The sequence below is a fragment of the Hylobates moloch genome, unplaced genomic scaffold (assembly GCF_009828535.3).
Source record: "Hylobates moloch isolate HMO894 unplaced genomic scaffold, HMol_V3 SCAFFOLD_6, whole genome shotgun sequence".
NCBI lineage: Eukaryota > Metazoa > Chordata > Mammalia > Primates > Hylobatidae > Hylobates > Hylobates moloch.
Genome location: NW_026652281.1, coordinates 801078 through 818988, shown reverse-complemented (window position 1 = coordinate 818988; position 17911 = coordinate 801078). Strand labels below are relative to the sequence as shown.

The following is a 17911-nucleotide window of genomic DNA, read 5'->3' as shown; positions in this document are numbered from 1 at the left end:
ACTGTACCTGGAGCACCTGGCGCCTCTGCCTGCCTGGGTCTAGGTCTGGGGGGTAGTGAAAAGACCAGGCGGGAGGCACACAGAACATTCCCAGGATTACTCAGATTGGCAGGATTCTAGTGGCTTTTTTCCCTGTATTTTCCAAATTTTCTACAGCAGTCAGACTAGTGTTTTGATCAATTAAAACAAGAGAAAACAACAGCCAAAACAAAAAGTACAGAAGGTCAGAAAGTCTTACTGGGGAGAGATCCTGGGGCAGGTTTTTCTGAATGTCATGACCCAACTGCCGTCCCTGTCTCCTGTGGATGAGCCTCCCCGGGGATGGCTGGGGTCAAGCTCGAGGAGAAGGGAAAGACCGCTGAGGTCACCACAGGTGCAGAGCCCCTCATGCTCCCCGGGAACAGAGCTCAGAGCTTGGCAGGGTGGGGCCCGAGGGCGCCCGCTCCTGGATCCTGCACAATGTCCCTGACATGTCGGCCAGCAGCCCAGACCCAGCCTCACTGTCAGGGCAAGCTCAGGAGAACCCGTCATCCTCTTCGGGGGGTGCTGGGTAGCTGAGCCAGGTCAGGGCCAGCACGGCGAGGGGCTCTCAGGCGGCCTGGGCCCACAGAGCCAACGCGTGTGGAGGGCCCCTGGCTGTACCTCGCGCCACCTGCGAGTTTCAGTGCCCAGGAATCCCCAGAAGGAAATGGCCGTTGGTGATGGAGAGCCTGTTCTGGGCATAACACAACACACTCAAGCGAGATGGCTGCACCAACCACACAGTCCACTAGGCACAGTGTGAGTGGAGTTGCGTGGTCTGGGAGGAGACTCCAGGCAAGGGCCAGAACGCCACATGCTGGGGCTGGATGGACCGCGGGGGGGCCTGAGAACAGATGGGCAGGGAAGGCCATGCACAGCTCGGGCCATCACCAAGGACAGATGGGCAGGCTCTGGCTCCACCGTGAGGAATCCCTGTGCCTGCTGGGAAAGACTCCAGTGGGCAGGAGGAGGTGGGAACCCAGTCAGGCCCTGTGGCCCAGGGCAGAGGGTGCACAGGGCAGGCAGCCCTCATGGGAATGTGCTCAGAGCAGGGCCCCATTTGGAGGGATCTATTGTGGGCCCAGACGTAGCACAAGGAGCTGGGGGAGTGGGAGTGATTCCGAGACGTTTCATCTGAGCCTGCAGAGGCAGAGAAGATGCCTGGGGAACTGGGCTGACAGCGTCAGGTGGAACGAGGTGAGGCTGGGGGCCGAGGACCAACCTGCCACAAGGGAGCTGCAGCTCTGCCGTCCCAGAAGCCCAAGGGAGGAGGTGGGGGAAGCGACTCATCATGTGGGTATCGGGGCTCAGGGAACCCACACAGGTCCAAGGGAGAAGGAGGCGGGGCAGGAGACAGAGCGGGTGGCTCTCCTGAGGCCGTCCCGGTGGACGGGGAGTGGAGAGGGGAGAGTGAGCGGCGTGAAGGGGGAGCCCCACACGAGTGGGACTAGGGTGCACCCAGGGTGAGGGGGAGGTCAGGAGACCAAGGCCTGGCACGGACCAGCTGGAGGAAGGACCTTGAGTCTGCAGAACAGCTGGGCAGCTTCCGGCTTTTGCCTTCACAGTGGAAATGGGGCTGTGTCTACTCAGGTGGGCGAAGGTCGAGAGAGGTCAAGGGCCAGGAGTGGGACAAGATGGGCTGGAGGAACCCGTGACTAGGGGGCCCCGGACGCATCCCAGAGAGAGAACGCAGTGGCTCTCCCGGGCCCCACACTCACCACGGGGATGTGGAGCTTGCTGAGCGGCTTGCCGTCCAGGAGGTAGGAGCCCGTGTAGGTGACGTACTCGGCGTAGCACTGGGGCGCCTGCGGCGTGATGCAGCACAGGATCTTGCGTTTCTCCTCGATCTTCTTCCTGATCTGCAGGTATTCGAAGTAGGGGTTGGCCCTGTCACTGTGGTAGGGCTCGATGGCATCCAGCTTGATGGCGTCCACGATGGCAGCCAGCGTCTGCTGGATCACCTCCCGCGTCTGCTGCGTGGACGTGTTCAGCTGCTGCTGCAGCTGCTGGGTGGAGCGCTGAAAGCGGCGTTTGCGCGGATGCTGGGCCTGGGCGTCGTCCTCCTCGGAGCCGCGGGCCTTGGCCCTGGTGACCGGGGCAGGGGTGGGGGCGCACTCCTTCTCGGAGGGGGGCGGGCCCTGCTTGCTCTGGTTCGCGAGCATCTGCGCCCGGTTCCTGGTCATGCGCTGAGGGATCTCCTCCACTCTGGGGGCCTTTGGGGCTTCGGCCGTGGGTTTTGGTTCTGGTTCTGTGGCTTCTGGCTGGGTGCCGCCAGGAGGGCCTTCAGCTGGGGCGGCAGCACGGGAAGCCTCGGTGCTGTCGTCGGGGCCGGCACTGTCCGCAACCTGAGCTTGTGCCACAGTGTCCACGGGGGGGCCGTCGGGGGCACAGAGGGACGCGGCGGGGGGGCCTTCAGCCTTGGCCCCCTGGTCTCCGCTCCCCAGTGGGCGCTGTTCAGGGGGAACGGGCGCGGGCTCCATGCTGGAGTCCAGATCCCCATGGGGCCTCTCTTCCGGCACAGTCTCTGCCTCCACTGTAGCTTCTAGAGCCACGTCCAGCTTTGGCTCCTCTGAGGGCTCAGGCTCGAGCTCTGCAGGGAGCCGGGTGGAGGCCTGGTCAGGAGGCAGTGCCGGCTGCTCCTCAGCCACTACGGTGGAAACATCCCCACCGTTTACGACCACAGGGGCCCCTTTTTCTGGAGGAGTAAGACTTTCTTCTACGGGTTCTGTTTCAACATCTGCAGCGTCTTTAGTCTGCAGGGGAAGCTCCGGCAGGGAGAAGGGCCCCAGGTCCAGGTCGTCCTCGGGGCCGGCGAAGGCGTCTGTCCAGGGCACCGGCTCCACCTGGCCGAGGTTGGACAGGCTGTGGCTGCTGTCTAGGAAGCTATTTTCCAGGGGCCCCAGAGCCTCCACCTGAGCCACAGTGGCCACACAGGCGGGCTCAGGGGCCACGTCCAGCGGAGCTTCCGGAAGTGACTTGCAGTTGCTGAAGAAGGACTCCAGCCCGGAGGGAGGGGCGTAGGGAGCCGCCTCTGAGGTGGAGATGGCGGCGGGGACGGCTGCCACTCCGTCTTTGATGTCCTCCAGTCCTGGCTCAGCGACGGGCAGGGTGTATGGGGCAGGAGAGGCGGGAGGAGCAGGGTACGGCGCCTCTGAGGCGCTGAAGGGCCCTGGGGCGGCAGAGTGGAGGGGGTCCGTGGGGCAGAAATGTTTAGGGGACTCGGGGAATCTCTGTGGAGACACAGGCCAGCTGACAGGGTTTTCAGAGGTGCTCCCGATCAGGCTAGAGGCAAGCGCCTGCTCGGAGGGGTGGGCCCACTCAACAGGCTCCTCGGTGATGACGGCGCTGAACGGACCCTCGTCCAGCGGCTCCAGGTAGCTGGGTTCCGGGGGGATGATGGCGGCCGTCGCCTGCTGGTCCTCGGTGGTGTCCAGGTCCGGGGGAAGGGCCCCTTCGAGGGAAGGAACCAGTAGCTCAGCTCTGGGGGAGGGGGAAGGTTTTGCTTGTAAACTTGAGAAGACGCCCTCTGGAGACGGGGTGACAGTGACAACGGCAGCCGGCGGGCAGTGCAAAGCGTCGACTTTGGGCGACGGGAGGCCATAGTCTGGGGAGTAGTACCCTGGGGACAAGCAGGCAAACTTCTCCGTGGGAACCGGGGGCAGGGGCGCCCTGTCTTCCATCGAGTGTGGCACGGGAGAGTCGTAGCTGGAGGCAGCAGGAACGCTCTGCTGCCTGAAGAGCTTGTCTCCGATGCTGAATTCTTCCTCGGGGGTCCTCCTAATGTCGACAGAGACCGAGCGGTAAAGATTTGTGGAGAGAGGCCTGGCAGGAGCCTGGCTGGCGTTTTCTGAAAGCCCACTTGAAGCCACGGAGAACCTGTCGAAAAAGGAGGGGGAGCAGGCGCTGGTGGGAGCGGTGGGCACGGGCGTGGAGTGCTGGGAGTCGGCGCAGTCGAACACGAGGTCCGCGTAGTCATCGGCGCTGCAGGACGGGGTCCTGGGCGTGTGCATCACCTCCTCGTAGCTGGGGCAGGATAGCACCGACGTCGGGGTGGGCACGCCAGTGGGCCGGCTCTGGTCAGGCCTGGGAGACGCAGGCAGGACCTCTTTCATGTGAGGACCTGCCAGCCAGTCTTTGGAGTCTGCACCTGATCCTGGGTGTAGCTTATTTTCCACGGCAGGTGGAATAGGAGTCGACTCTTTGAGCTTTTTGTCTTTAAACGGAGGGTCCAGCCCCGCTGGTTTCTTAGCAGGAATGTCCAGACCCTTCTTCCGCCCGTCCTCTGCCGGCTTCGCCTTCTCCTTGAGCTTGGGGTCTCCGGACCGGTGCCTCAGCTTCTCCATTTGCTTCATCCTCTCCTTGTGCCGCTTGTGGCGCTCCTCGATCTCCAGGTCCTTCTGGGAGAGCATCCTCTCGAAGCTGGTCATCATCAGGTCGCCGTCCCCCAGGAGCTTCTCCCTGGGCCTGGCGTCTTTCTTGCCTGGGTCTTTGGACGGCGCTACCTTATCATTCCCGTTGCTCATCTTCACTGGGTCGCCCTTTTCTTTCTCTGCACTGTCCTTGAATTTCTCCTTCAGTTTGGCGTCGCTGAGCCTCGGGCCCTCGTCCCTGGACTTGTCTTTGAGCGCGCGGGGCGGGCTGTCCTTGTCCCTGGTGGCGGGCTTCTGCTCGTCCCTGTGATGCCGCAGCAGCCCGTCGGCATGCCTGTCCCGGTGCCTCTCCTTCTCGTCTCTCCATTTCTCCCTGTGTTTCTCTCTCTTCTTCTTCTCTTTTAGGATGTTGATGGCACTAGATCCATAAGGCTTTAGTTCCTTTTCTATTTTCTTAGAAGGTTCTCTCTCAGAATCATTTTTATCTTTCTTTTCGGTAGAAAACAATTCAATGGTTTTATCTAGCTCATCTTCTATGTCAGCTTTCATGTTGTAAGGAACTCCGTAGGCATCCGCCTCCAGGAAGTCCTTTTCGTACTGGCCGGAGTCCTTCCTGCTACCGCCCTCCTTGTAATCTTCGCCCTTCTCTTTCTTCTCGGCCTTCTCTTTCTTGGCTCGCTCTCGCTCGTGGCTCTTCTTGGACGAAGATGAGGAGTGTCTGTGCCTCTCCTTCTCTTTCAGCTTCTCAGGGAGGCAGGCGCTCTCCCTCGGCTTGTCCTCTCCAGGTGGCTCCGTGAAAGAGACCTCCAGGAAGGCAGTCAGCCCCGGCTCCTGCCCTCGGTCCGTGAAGCTGTCAGAGGAGACCTCACTGATTTTATCATTGGAGTCTTCTCTGTATTCGTGGAGAGCCTCTTCTTCCAACTTTTCCAGCAGGCTTTTTTCCGCGTCGGCGCTTCTCGCGGACTTCCTCTCCTTGGAATGCTCTTTGTCCGACTTCTCTTTGTGTTTGCTTCTAGCCTTGTCTTCGGCAGCATGCTTCTTTTCAGCCTTCTCGGGGAGCTTCTGTTTATTTTTCTTGTCTTGCGTGGAGTCCACTGAGGCTCTGTCCTTCCTGTCCTTATACTTTTCTGTGGACTCTTTATCCTTCTTCTCCTTGTGCTTTTCAAAGACTTTCTCTTTTTTGTCTCTCCCCCCGTCGGCGGCCCCTCGGTCCTTTCTCCTGTCTCTGGGCTCCTTGTCCTTCTGCCTCTCAGGGTGCTGCTTGTCAGCAGACTTCCTGTGTCTGTCGGAGGCACAGGCCTCCCGCCCTTCCTCCTTCTCCTGGAGGCCGTCCGTCCTCGGCAAGTCGATGGCCTCTCCCATCTTGAACCCGCTCCCCATGCAGCTGTCTCTGTCGTCCTCACTCTCGTCTGTGAAGATGTCTGCGATGTACCAGCTTTTCTCTTTGCCTTTCTTGTCATCTTTTTTTTCAGAGAAGTCTTCCGAGATGATCCCAGGGAAAGCCTTCTCCTTCTTCTCTTTTCCTTGGTCGAGAGACGCCTTCCTTTCTTTGTCTTTGCCATGTGTGTCTTTATGTTTTTCCTTGGTATCTTTTTTCTCTTTAAAACACTTATCGAATTCTTTGTCCTTCTGACATTTTTCCAGGATCGATTTCTCACTTTTGTCCTTGTCACTGGACTTCTCTTTGTATCTTTCTGGTTTTGTCTTCTCCTTCTTCTCCTTATCGGGGCCATCCTTCTTCTCCTTCTCTCGTGCTGGGTGGTGCCGTTCCCACGGCTCCAGGCCCTTCCCAAAGTCGCAGTCGGACTTGTCCTTAAAGCCACTCTCGCAGCCACACTCCTTCAGCTCCTCCCGGTGCGCCTCCTCGGGCTTGGCCCTGCTGTCCCTGCGCTCCTTGCAGCTCTCCAGGGCGTCCTTTCTGTCCCGCCCGGCCTCTGCGGACTCTCTCCTCTTCTTGTCCTTTTCCGAAAGGTAGCCAGGGACACTTTTATGCTTTTCAGTCTGCTCTTTCCTCTTCTCAGAGTTTTTATCCAAATAGTCCCTGTCCTTCTTTCGGAAGAAGGGCTCTCTGTAGTCTCGCTTCTCCCGGGCCCGGCTGTCCCGCCTCCTCTCCTTGCTGTCCTCCTTCACCGTCTCCAAGATGAGCTTGGCCACAGAGTCGCTCTTCATGTCCCTGTAGTCTGTCACTGGCGAGTCCCAGCTGTCCTCCCCTTTGAAATCAAAGGATGAATCGGACAAGTCAGAAAACCACCTATCTCGCTGATCGTCAGAAAGGCTAAATTTGGTGTCTTCATTCTCCAGAAACTGATTTTTGTTACAATATTCGTCGAAAGCAGAATCTTCCCTATAAAGCTTTTCTTTTTTGAGTTTTTCTTTATCTTCTTTAAAAATCTTCTCCTTCTCTTTTGAAATTCTGTCCTCTTTTAAGTCATTCTTCTTCTCTAATTTTGAGGGCCGGTCTTTTGGCTTCTTCTTTCTGTCCTCTTTGTACAGTCTCAGTTTTTCTTCTTTCGGAGACTTTTCCTTCAGCGATTTCTCCTTCTCTGCTTTATTCGAACGCTCTTTCTCTTCTCGGAAGGACCTGCTGAGGTCTTTGCTTGTGTCTTTGATTCTCTTCAGGGATTTTTCATCTTTAAAGAGCCATTCTTTTTCTTCTAATTTCATTTTGCTAAGTTTCTCTTCTTTTTTAAAGTGGTCGCGATCATGCTTTAACACTTTTAGCTTGTTTTCAGTGGAAAGATCATTCTCTAAAAGTATAGCCTTATCTGACTTCTGCTTGGAGTCCTCATATTCGTAAGTAAAACTTTTCAACTTCAGCTCTTGGCTGATGGAACACTGTCCCTTCTCCTTGTTTTTGTGTTTGTGTTTTGTTTTGTGTTTTTTGACAACTTTCCCCTCCTTGTCCAGTTTGGGGACAGCGCCCTCCGCGCTGGACAGGAAAGGGCTCTTCTTCTCCGACAGGGAGGCTCGTTTCCTGTGCTCCTGCCTCTTCCTCACTGGCTTCAGCGATTCCACACTGGAGCCCTCAGAGGAGTAGTCAGACTCGCTTGTCAGTCTCGTCCTTGTGGAGTCTGATAAAGAACTGACCTCTGACCAAGCCGGGGAAGAAATGGTTTTCCAATTGTCTGTCCGCCAGTGCTTGGTGTGCTGGTCTGTGTGGCTGGGGTTCTGCTTCTGGGCGGCAGAGCTCCCGTGAGACGAGGTGGAGGAGGCGGAGAGGGAGCTGAACAGGGAGGGGTCCTTCAGCACCAGCGGGGACCCCTTGAGGCAGCCGGAGCTGCCCAGGGAGTCCCTGTCGTCCTCCCCACTCTCTGAGGACTCACTCTCCGACTCCGAGGAGCAGAACTTGTCGTTCCGCTTTCCGAAGCGAACCTCTCTGCCTTTCGTTTCCTTCTTTCGCTTCTTTTTTACTTTATTTTTTTCCTTCTGCTGCTTGGCACTAGAAGGCTCTCGTGTCTTACTACCAGGCAGTATCGTGTGTGCCGAGAGTCTCAGCTTCTCTCCTGTCCCCACGGTGACACTCGCGTCCTCCTCGTCCGACGTGTCTGACAGGATACGATGGGACGCTTTCTTTGGTGCGATCGTGTTATTTTTAGTGTAACTTTTAACCTCCATTTTGGGTATAGAGATAAAACTACTGGATTTCGTTTCTTTTCTGTAGTCCTTTTTCAACAGGTGCTTGTCGTCCACCGGAGGAACCCTGTCCTGCTCGTCGTCCTCGTCAAACTCATACTCGTCCTTGACGGGGGCCGTGGCCTTCTGTGGCTCCGGGTTCTTGGCCTTGTGCTTGAGGCCTTTTTCGAACTCGGAGTCCGTGTTGTTGCCGTCGACTGAACTGGAAGGTGCGAAGGACGGTGCGTCTTCCTCTTCTGAGCTCTCTGTCGGAGGCAGGAAGCGAGAGGTCACAGGCAGGCTCAAAACAGGTCTCCCCAGAATGGCAGAGGAGGGAGGCTCTGCAGATGTGCCCTGTGGCGAGGCTCCCACCCTGCCTCTGCAGAGACACTTTGCTTGACTCATGGAAACCAGCCACAGGCAGGAGGAAACCAGACAGAGCTCAGCTCATAGACAGGGCTGGCATCTCAGAAGTCAGACTGCAGGCTTCTCGGCAGTGACACACCTGGGCGGGGTGTCCCGCAGTCCAGAAGCTCCTGTAAGCCCCCAGCATCCGAGGAGGAGCTGATCAGAGGGGCAACGCTGTGCAAACACCACAGGGCAGCTCCTACCATCCCTGCATAACAGAACAGGCAGCTCAGGTGGCCGTGACTTACCCGTCGAGCTCTCCTCGCTGGAAGTGTAAGTGCCTTTGCCTAACAGGAGGTTCACCATCGTGGGGGAGTTGGCCACTTTCAGCGGCGTCTCGCCTTTCCTGTTGCTCTGCTGCGGGTTCCCTCCGTACCGCAGCAGCAGCTTCACCACCTACAAGACAGTAACACCCGCGTCAGGGACTGCTGGAGAAGCACAATTCCTCTACCGTACCGCGTAACACGGCAGCCCCTTCCGAGAACCCTGGGGTTCGACCCAAGAGCAGCCCCTCGCGGTCTGAGGGTGTGGGAGCCGAGCACACAGGGACTGCCTGGCGAGGCTCTGGGTGCGGCGGGCGAGGCCGTGGTTCCTCTGTGGGACGGGCTGCAGCCGCGGGGGCTCCCGCACCCCTCCTGCGCTCTCCTTCAGAAGGGCTCTGCCTCCTTTGGATTTTTTGCCACCATTTCTCCGTTGCCGCGAGTAGACGACTTCCCAGGAATCTTCTCACGAAGGCTCTCCCCTCCCGCCAACAGTGAGCTCCTCAGCAGAGTGGTGCCGGAGTGGTCGTGGAGGGCTCAAGCAAGAGGTTAGGGAGAAGAGTGTTGTGGAAGGGGTGGGGGGACAGAACAGAGGAAACAAAGACCAAGTTTCTGCAAGCTGCTTTATTTTTTATTTTCATTTACATTAGAAAACCATCTCTCCCCTGCTTGATTTTACAAGGGTAAGGGTGGTCACATGAATGACAGAGACAACCACGGTGACACTTGCACAGCTCTGTCCAGCTGTTCATCACCAGCAACCTGGATTTCCTATGCCCAGAACAGCAATGCACTGAACTCAAGTACAAATTAAATTTAATCCCAACTTCAGTCCAGTCTGAGATTAGAGCATTCAAAGAATCTGTCATAACGTTTACTATAGACTCGTGTCGCCCACAGAATCAGTTTCCAGTTCGTGTGTGACATGTTCTATTGTTGAATCAGCACAGAGTTCTTGTGCGTGTGAGTTTTCTATGGTGACTACACAAAATCTCAGGCTTACAACTGTGGAGGTCAGAGGTCAAGGTGCTGGCAAGGCAGGGTCCTTCCTTCCGCCATCATGGGGGCTGCTGGCAGAATTCAGTTTCTTGCAGGGCTGGGACGGAGGTCCCCAGTCCCAGCTGCTAGGGGCCACCACACTCCTCGGCCCTCCTCTAAGGCCAGCAGCGCAGGTGTGGCCCTCCTCGGGTTCTAACCTCTCCTGCTTCTGGCATCTCTCAGACTCAGCAGGAAAGGCTCTCAAGCTTTAAGGGCCCATGGGGCTGCCCTGGGCCTGCAGGATGACCTAGGACGATCTCCCCATGTGAGGCACTCACAAGGTCTGGGGGTCACAACACGCGCATCTTGGGGCCATTATCCTGCCTACCTCGCCATAATTCCAGGGTCCTTGACATTTTTCATAATAAAAAGTTTAAAAGTGGTCATTACAGAAGTATAAAGCTGCATCGGATGCCCCAGCCCCATCACCCTCCAGGCCATTCCCCTCACACCTGCCCTCCCCCGCAGCACTGAGCGAATCCCAGACACTGCAGAGCCTTTTCCAGTTCACGTCTCTGGAAGAGCCCATAAAAAAGCAACAGTATAAACCATAATGCCATTCATTATCTTACCCAGAAGTGTAACGGTCATAACATCAAATATGGACTCAGCGTTCTGAGTTCCCTGCTCGTCTCAGAGTCTTCAGTCCACCCCCACCCCACAGGAACAAGCCGTTTCTCAACTGTGCTCTTTAAGGCCGAGGTGCTGTGGGCCCCAGGACCTCCCGCAATGGCCAGACGGGGTTTGCTGCAGAGGAGCACAACGGGCACCAGCAGATGTGGCCCCGTGTGACCCCCCAGCCTTGCTGTCCTGCCTGCAACCAGGGACTCTCCACGGAGCTCTGGTGAAGACATCGGTGAGACCCGCCCCATCTCCAGGCAGCACCCCTGCTTTCCGGCAGGACGGGGCTGTCAGGCACACCACAACCTCTCTCGGCCCCCACAGAGGCTGAGACCTCTCAGTGCCCACTGCTCCTGGGCCGGCCGCAATGGCCACTTTCTAAATCTTGAGTCTATGGTCCTGTGTACCGGCCACACCTCTTGGTGTTACCTCATTCCAGACGAGGGTGGGTCTGCCTTGCAGGTCTAACAGCCCCACAGTGGTGACGGGGACCGGCAGCAACTCCTGCAGGCCTCCTTCCACTTGGTGTAATCCTTCACCTGCTCAAATCCAACCAGACCTACACGGCTGGCGGATACGAGCCTTTCCATAGACGGCACTTGCTGGGAAACCTGTGAGAGGCCGTCCAGGCTGACCCAGGAGGGGAAAGCTGGGGGCAGAGGGCACACCTCGGCCTTCAGGGTGGGCAGGGCGAAAACTCGCTTGCCTGTGCCCCACACCATGGAACCGGCTAGCTACGGGGACACAAAGCTACAGAACCACCCAGATGCCAGGACGGGCCGGATGTGTGAAGGACGGGGGGATGCCAACCTTGTAGTGCCCGTTGTTGGCAGCGTCGTGCAAAGGCGTGTCGTCATCCAGGCCCTTGGTGTTCACCTCCGCACCTGCAGCCAGCAGCTGCTTCGCGACGTCGTAGTAGCCCCGGTTACAGGCCTCATGCAGCGCCGTCCAGCCTGGAAACAGACACTCAGGACGTACGTTATTTAATCCTCGGAACTTCCCTCCTGTCTCTGGAGGCAGCGCCTTGAGGATGTGCTAAAGGGCGGGGATAAGCCAGGTGGGGAGCTGCCGTGTAGTGAGGGCTGCAGTTTAGGGAAGCAGGTGCTGGCCCAGAGAACCCCTAAATTCTCTTTACTGTGGCACCTCTTGCTAGCACAATCCATATCTAGCTTGTTAACCCTACAGACTAACAACCTGCAGGGCTAATCTGCAGCAATCACCCTAAAAGGGTAGGAAATCAGTGAACACACAGTGTAGTAAACAGCAGCCTCATCCTCACCGATCTGGAGGCTTATGTGCCTTTGCAAAACACGGAGGGGAAACCTCCTGTGTCGGAAACAGGGAAACCAAGCCGGAGAGCCTCCTGAAAGCTGAAGAGCTGCTACAGCAGGAGCTCCAGGGGCGCCCAGGCTCGGGCACGATGAAGGCCACCCCGGGCAAGCAGCTCCTGCCTGGGGAGCTTGGGGCCCACCATCAGATGGCGTGGCCACACACATCCGTGGAACAGAGCTCAGCCCCACGGAAGCACACGGCAGTGCTCTGGAGAAGTCTCTCTTAGAAAAATGCTTAAAAAAAAAAGGTGCTAAATTAGGTTTGTGTCAGACAGCTATAAACCAGGGCAGTGGGAGAAATCTAGAAGGATTCTACACACATGATTTCGCTCATCTGTTCCCCTTACACTGTCAACAGTCCTGGGATATGTGGACCACTCATAGTTTGATGGGGGTATTTTATGTAAAGAAAGGGAATATTAAACTCTAATCGTGGAGCTCTTAAGCCCCTGGGCCGTATCAGGTCTGGGGAGGCTTGCTCAGTTCTGCCCGGGTCCCAGGCAAGCCCCAGGACTCAACCCTGTGAAGTGAGGGGGTCCAGGCCAGGGTGTGGACCCAGCGGCTCCCGGCTCAGAGGCGCCCTCTGCTGGAGAATGCAGCCACGTGCTAGACACACCAGGGACAGGCCCCTCCAGGGGCCTGGAAGTGAGGTTTATGGAACACAGCGGAGTAAAATTTAAAATTTCTCAGTTCTTACAGAGAGGCCAGGCATGGGGGCTCACAGCTATAATCCCAGCACTTTGGGAAGCCAAGGCGTGAGGACTGCTTGAGGCCATGAGTTCAAACCAGTCTGGGCAATTTGTAAGACCCCGTCTCTACAAAAAATAAAAAAATTAGCCAGGCGTGGTGGCGTGTGCCTGCACTCGGAAGGCTGAGTTGGGAACATCGCTTGAGCCCAGGAGTTCAAAACTTCAGTGAGTCGTGATCACGCCACTGCACTCCAGCCTGAGCAACAGAGCGAGACCCTGTCTAAAAATAAAAATAACAATAAAACCCAGCAAACAAGTCTACTTTGAAATACTTTCCAAGAAACAATGATTTCTTCTCAGCAACAGGGAACCCCACGGGAGTGAGTGTGGCTGTGAACACCCCGGGCCCTGCAGAACAGATGCGCACCCCACGAGCCCACAGCCCATCCAACCCGATGGGAGGCTCAGGGCTCCAATGGGGGGTTGGGGGGGAGGCTCAGGGCTCCAATGGGGGGTTGGGGGGGAGGCTCAGGGCTCCAGTGGGGGGTTGGGGGGAGGCTCAGGGCTCCCACCTGCGAAGTCCTTGACGTTGACGTCCGCCCCCTCGCTGATGAGCTCTTTGATGCGCCGGGCGTCCCCGCGGATGGCGGCTCGGTGCAGGCGGGTCTCTCCACGCTCGTTTCTCTTGTTCACTTTATCTTTGGTTTTTGAGGCAGAGTTGGGCGTTCCCTTCTGACACACTGTAGACTGGGAGGGGTGCTTTGGTGTTGTGTCCACTGCAGGCCAAGGAGGGGACAGGTGGGCATTACTGTGGGGTGGTCCTGCTTTGTCCAATCCTCAAGAGCCCAGGCCACCATCATGAGATCCCTTTGCACAGGGCTTGTCCTCACCACAGCCATGAGGCTGCGACCAGGCAGAGTCCCTTCCCTGCGCCAGGGACCACCCACAGGCCGGGCTCACCTGGGCTGTTGGCAGACTCCTCGGCCGTCATCTGCATGAGAAGGGCCACCTGCTGGCGCTCGGAGAGCGGGTAGCCGGCTCGGATTCCAGACAGCCCCATGCCAAACAGCAGCCCGGCCTTCCGGGTGACAGGCTCCTTCTTAATCCTCTTCCGCTCAGGGCCCTGCTTCTCTGTGAGGCGGGCAAGGGAGAGAGGGAGGAGAGATTTCATGCCATGGTGTCCTCCAAAGCCAGGTCCTCACCTAATGTTACGGAACCCCCTGCGTCCACCTGACAGCTGACAGAGCAGAAAAGAAGGTCTGTGTGTGGGGAAAGCACAGCGGTGCTGGGAGCATTGGTGCCGCCCACCTCACCTCTCAGCAGTGACTGTGAGACCATTTAAACACCTCGTTACCAGCCCCTCAAGTCTGCTAAGCCTGGGCCTCCACCGAGCATCCACTCACTCCAGGCACCTCTCCTGGGCCTCCCCAGACCTCGTACCACACATGAATGTGGTGGCACAGCTTAGCACCGGTGACCTGGCTCACACAGGACAGGTCTCTGTTAAATACACGTGTCTGTAATTCAATTCCACCTTCCCCGTCCCTCCTCCAAACAGTGCAGATATAAAATGGCAGACACAGTTTAAAACACATCAGTAAATCAAGGCCAACTGGTCAGTACTGTACCTTTCTTCTTGCTTCTAGGAACCTCCATCTCATGCCATGGTGCTTCGAGGAGCGTACCAGCCTTGCAGCACCACAACAGGGACTGGGCTGGAGGCATCTAAAGGCATCAACACAGAGCACTAACAAGACACGGTGTGAGAGCTCGGCTGTTTCCACCTCAGCCTCCTCGTAATAAGCACACCCTGCACTCATCTGACCCGTTACAGAACACTCGGCTGGCATCTAACACAACTCACGTTCTGTGTCTTTTAAAAGAGGCAGGAGGCAGGGGCAGGGAAGACAAGACCCCAAGCACCAAGAGTCGGGGGCACAGAAGCTGCCTCCTCTGCCTGAGCAGTGCCCTCCTGTGGATGGAAATCAGGGGCCAGACATCTCTGAATCCTCCTTCAGCTACCCTGCGGGTTCTGGGGTTTTCTAGGTCATGGGGTGAAACTGCAGAGGCAAGGCTCTGACTTGGGGAAGAAGGGTCACCAGGGAGACATGGGCCTCTGAAGCTCTCCTTTGAGGCACCTCCCTTCCCTTCCATTCAGCACATCCAAGAAGCCTCTCTTCAGGACTTAACTCCTCCCTCAGCCGGTGTTTGATCCTAGAGAGGTGGGTGACATCTGTAACAACGGACTAACTGGATCCCACACCTGCCCGGTCAGTGGAACACAGAAGGGTCTTAACTGGTCTCTCGGCTCAGCTCCCAGGGTGCGACTCCCTTGCTGTTCATCACCACAGTCCCTGTGAGTGTGCCCTTCATTTTCCTAAGAGGACGCTGCCCACCCACTCTAGTTCTTTCCAAGGTGTCTGAGGCTGATTTCTTAGGAATTAGGTCTGGGGCATGCTGAGAAAGTGGATTCGTATGTCCTATGGGACAAGCCTGCAGGAAGGCACACACCTGGCCACACTGACCTGCGTCACACTCATGGGCAAAACCCCAAGTGCTGCAGGCTGCCACCGCCACCACCAGCTAGTATGTAAAGTCCTCAATGCACAGATCTGAGAAAGCACCTGAGCTTTGGCGCCAGCCGCTCACAGAACCTGGCAAACACAGTGGCTGGGGAGGCAGCCTCGCCACCAGCCAATGGGCCCCAGCCGACAGCCATCATTGGGGTAGCCACACCTTAGCAGTGAGCTTGGGTCACAGGTGCTTGGCTGTGGGTCTCTGTGCGCGCCCCATGCTTTCCCTGCACCCTCCATGCCGCCCGGGGAGCCGGCCCTCCCCAGGCCTGCTTCTCACAGCCACCTCTAAACAACAACAGAAGCAGGCCTGCGGCTGCCTCCCTCCAAGAAAGAGGCGACGAAGCTGCTGGAGAAACCCTAGCTCCCCCACCGATAGCCCTCAATTCCTCCTCTCTCCAGGAGGGGCCCACACTCACGGAGCAGCTGTTCTGCCCACGGTCGCCTGGAGAAGCAGCTGAGAACCTCTGCACGGCCCTGACCCCCATGACCCAGCCACGCATATTCAGAGCCCTGCTCCCTCTGTCACCCAGAACAGGGGAGTTAATGTTTTGGAGACATGAAGCCCCCTGAGAACACGAGGAAAGCAGAATCCCTGAGATACACAGACTTCGCAAAGCTGCACACAGCACAGGAGCAGACGGCATCTCCTTATTCCATTGACCGTCAGAAGTCAAAAGCGAGTGGGCCCCACTTCTGTGCTGCATGTGGCCACTAGGGGTGGACACAGGGAGGAGGTGGGGCAGGGTTGGGGCTGTGGAGGGAGGAGGTGGGGTGGTGTTGGGGCTGCGGAGGGAGGAGGTGGGGCGGTATTGGGGCTGCAGTATGTTTAGATCCCAAAGTGCAGATGTTACCATGCTCTTAAGTTATCAAAGGATCCTAGGAGGCATGTGTCAGGGGAACAGGCAGAGGCAAAGGTGTTCCTTATAAGTCAGTCTTTAGGCTGGCAGGCCAGGAGCCCACGCTGCGTCCCCGCTCTGAGGGGCAGCAAAGAGCTGCTGTGTGGCAAACAGAACATGTCCCACTCCTGCAGGGCGGCCATCTCAGGTGCACCTCACACCCAACATGTGCAGACTGGGCAGGACTCAGTGCCCCCAGTGACTTCCTGGGTGGGCTCCAGGGTCTCAGGGCCAGGGCCACATCCCTCCCGCTCCCCACCAGGCCCTCCCTCTGCTTCTGCTCTGAGCTTTGGTGAAGAAAGCCTGAGTTGGCTTCCCTTACGCGGCCAGGACAGCTTTACAGGGCTCCCAGCAATTCGCATGGAAGGTGCTGCCAACCTCCTGGTGAATTCTGGTGCCTGGAGCCACCACAGGGACCTTGCTCTGCCCCACACTCAGGAAGAGCTCGCTCCCAGGAAGCAGCAACTTTTCACCCAGCTCTCCCAGTCCCAAAACAGGACTTTTTACTTGTCCTGACACTAAAAACGTCCAATATGAAAGCAGATCTCCCAGGATGCCAATTTCTCCACTGTGAAACAAGCACCTGCAGCTACGAGCATCTACAAGGCCCACAACACACACACACACACACACACACACACACAAAAAGGCAGCCAGATACAGAAGACACTCCCTGCAGAGCACCCCCAAGACACTCCCTGCAGAGCACCCACCCAAGCTCCGGAGCCCAGCAAACCTGCACGTCTGTCAGGTCTGAGACACTGGCCACTCCAGCGGCTTCTGGGGTGGAGGGAGAGCCCCACCCACGGAGAGAGACCCCCGTGTGCCACAGCCCGTGGCTCAACAATGCCTGCTCTCCATTCCAGCCCAGCGACACCATGGTCTGAGAGCAGCTGAGTGGGTCCTTGATGTGCACACACACCACATGTACCTGCACTGTCAGGCACCACACAAGTGGGTCCTGCACTGCCTGCCTGCCCCTCCTACCCCAGGCCTGGGGTGACCTGGAGCTGTGTGCCCCTGAGAAACAGTCCTCTGAGAGGAGAGGCTGCAAAACCTGCTCCCTGCCCTCCACACAGTGCAGAGCACAGGGGGCGCGGGGTGCTGTCGGCGGGTAAGAAAAGGGTGAGAGCATCTGGAGCTACCCCTAGGACAGCCAGCAAGTTCCTGGAGCATTCTGCAAATTTCCTGTTTCTACTGTCCAAACGGAAGCCAAATACAATTTCTATGAATTCCAAATGGTATTCACCAAGTTGCAAAGTGGAAAACTGGCAGGTCTAGGGACTGAGTCCCTGCTACAGCACCACAGGCAGATGTGGCCCTGGGTGCCTCTGACCCCTGGGTGGGGGGTGGGAGCAACTCCACAGGACTCAGAAGCCCCCTTCCACCCCTGCTCTGCAGTTGGAACACGGCCTGCGGGCTCTGAGGGCTTTGTGGGCTAAGGCAGCCTGGGGCTGAGGGCAAAAGTCCAGGGAGAGCGGTGGAGGGCGCCAGGAGAAGCTGAGTCTTCCCAAGTCAAGTGTGTTGGCAGTGGCAGCTCTGTCCGCTGACCTGAGCCTGGGCGGCCACCCACCTCATCTTTAAGAAACAAGGCCTATAGGGCCTTTCTTCAAACCACATCCACCTCGCCAGCCCTCTGAGGTTGGCAGCACACCTCACTACCCAGCTGGCCAATGGAAGATTCCACGGAACCCTCTCCTCCTCAGCACGGAGCTGAGACCCTCCATGAGCCCCATGCCCCTTCCTGCTGCTGGTGCTGCTGGAGCATGGCTTTGGCCTGGGGCAGCGGGGACTACAGTGGACGATGCTTTTGGGAGCTGGAGCCCACTTCCTGCCCCTGCATCCAGCCAAGGCCTTTCTGAGGCAGCAAAGAGACTGGAGGTGAGCTTCCCGAGACAAATGGCGGCAGCACCTGGCTCTGCGCAGGTGGGACCGGAGGGGGGGCTGTGACCTTCCTGTGGGTGCTCTGTTTAGGTGGGATGTGGGGGCTGTGACCTTCCTGGGGGTGCTCTGTTTAGGTGGGATTTGGGGGCTGTGACCTTCCTGGGGGTGCTCTGTGCAGGTGGGATGTGGGGGGCCTGCGACCTTC

At 57.5% G+C, this 17911-nt stretch overlaps 1 protein-coding gene across 3 annotated transcripts in view; it reads right to left on the bottom strand.

Annotated features, from left to right (window-relative positions):
* The window catches only part of ANKRD11 (ankyrin repeat domain containing 11), a 191943-nt gene that overhangs the window by 9884 nt on the left and 164148 nt on the right, over nucleotides 1-17911 (bottom strand). For 2 of the 3 annotated variants that reach the window (XM_032156167.2, XM_032156168.2), the window contains exons 4-8: nucleotides 13311-13481; nucleotides 12923-13126; nucleotides 11141-11283; nucleotides 8660-8807; nucleotides 1740-8269 (exon numbers count right to left, since the gene is read on the bottom strand). In XM_032156167.2, coding sequence (XP_032012058.1) covers nucleotides 1740-8269; nucleotides 8660-8807; nucleotides 11141-11283; nucleotides 12923-13126; nucleotides 13311-13410 — 7125 coding nt within the window. In that variant the 5' untranslated portion in view covers nucleotides 13411-13481. Of the gene's footprint in view, nucleotides 1-1739; nucleotides 8270-8659; nucleotides 8808-11140; nucleotides 11284-12922; nucleotides 13127-13310; nucleotides 13482-13978; nucleotides 14079-17911 lie in introns of those variants that run through there. The other variant, XM_032156166.2, reaches the window with a different exon arrangement.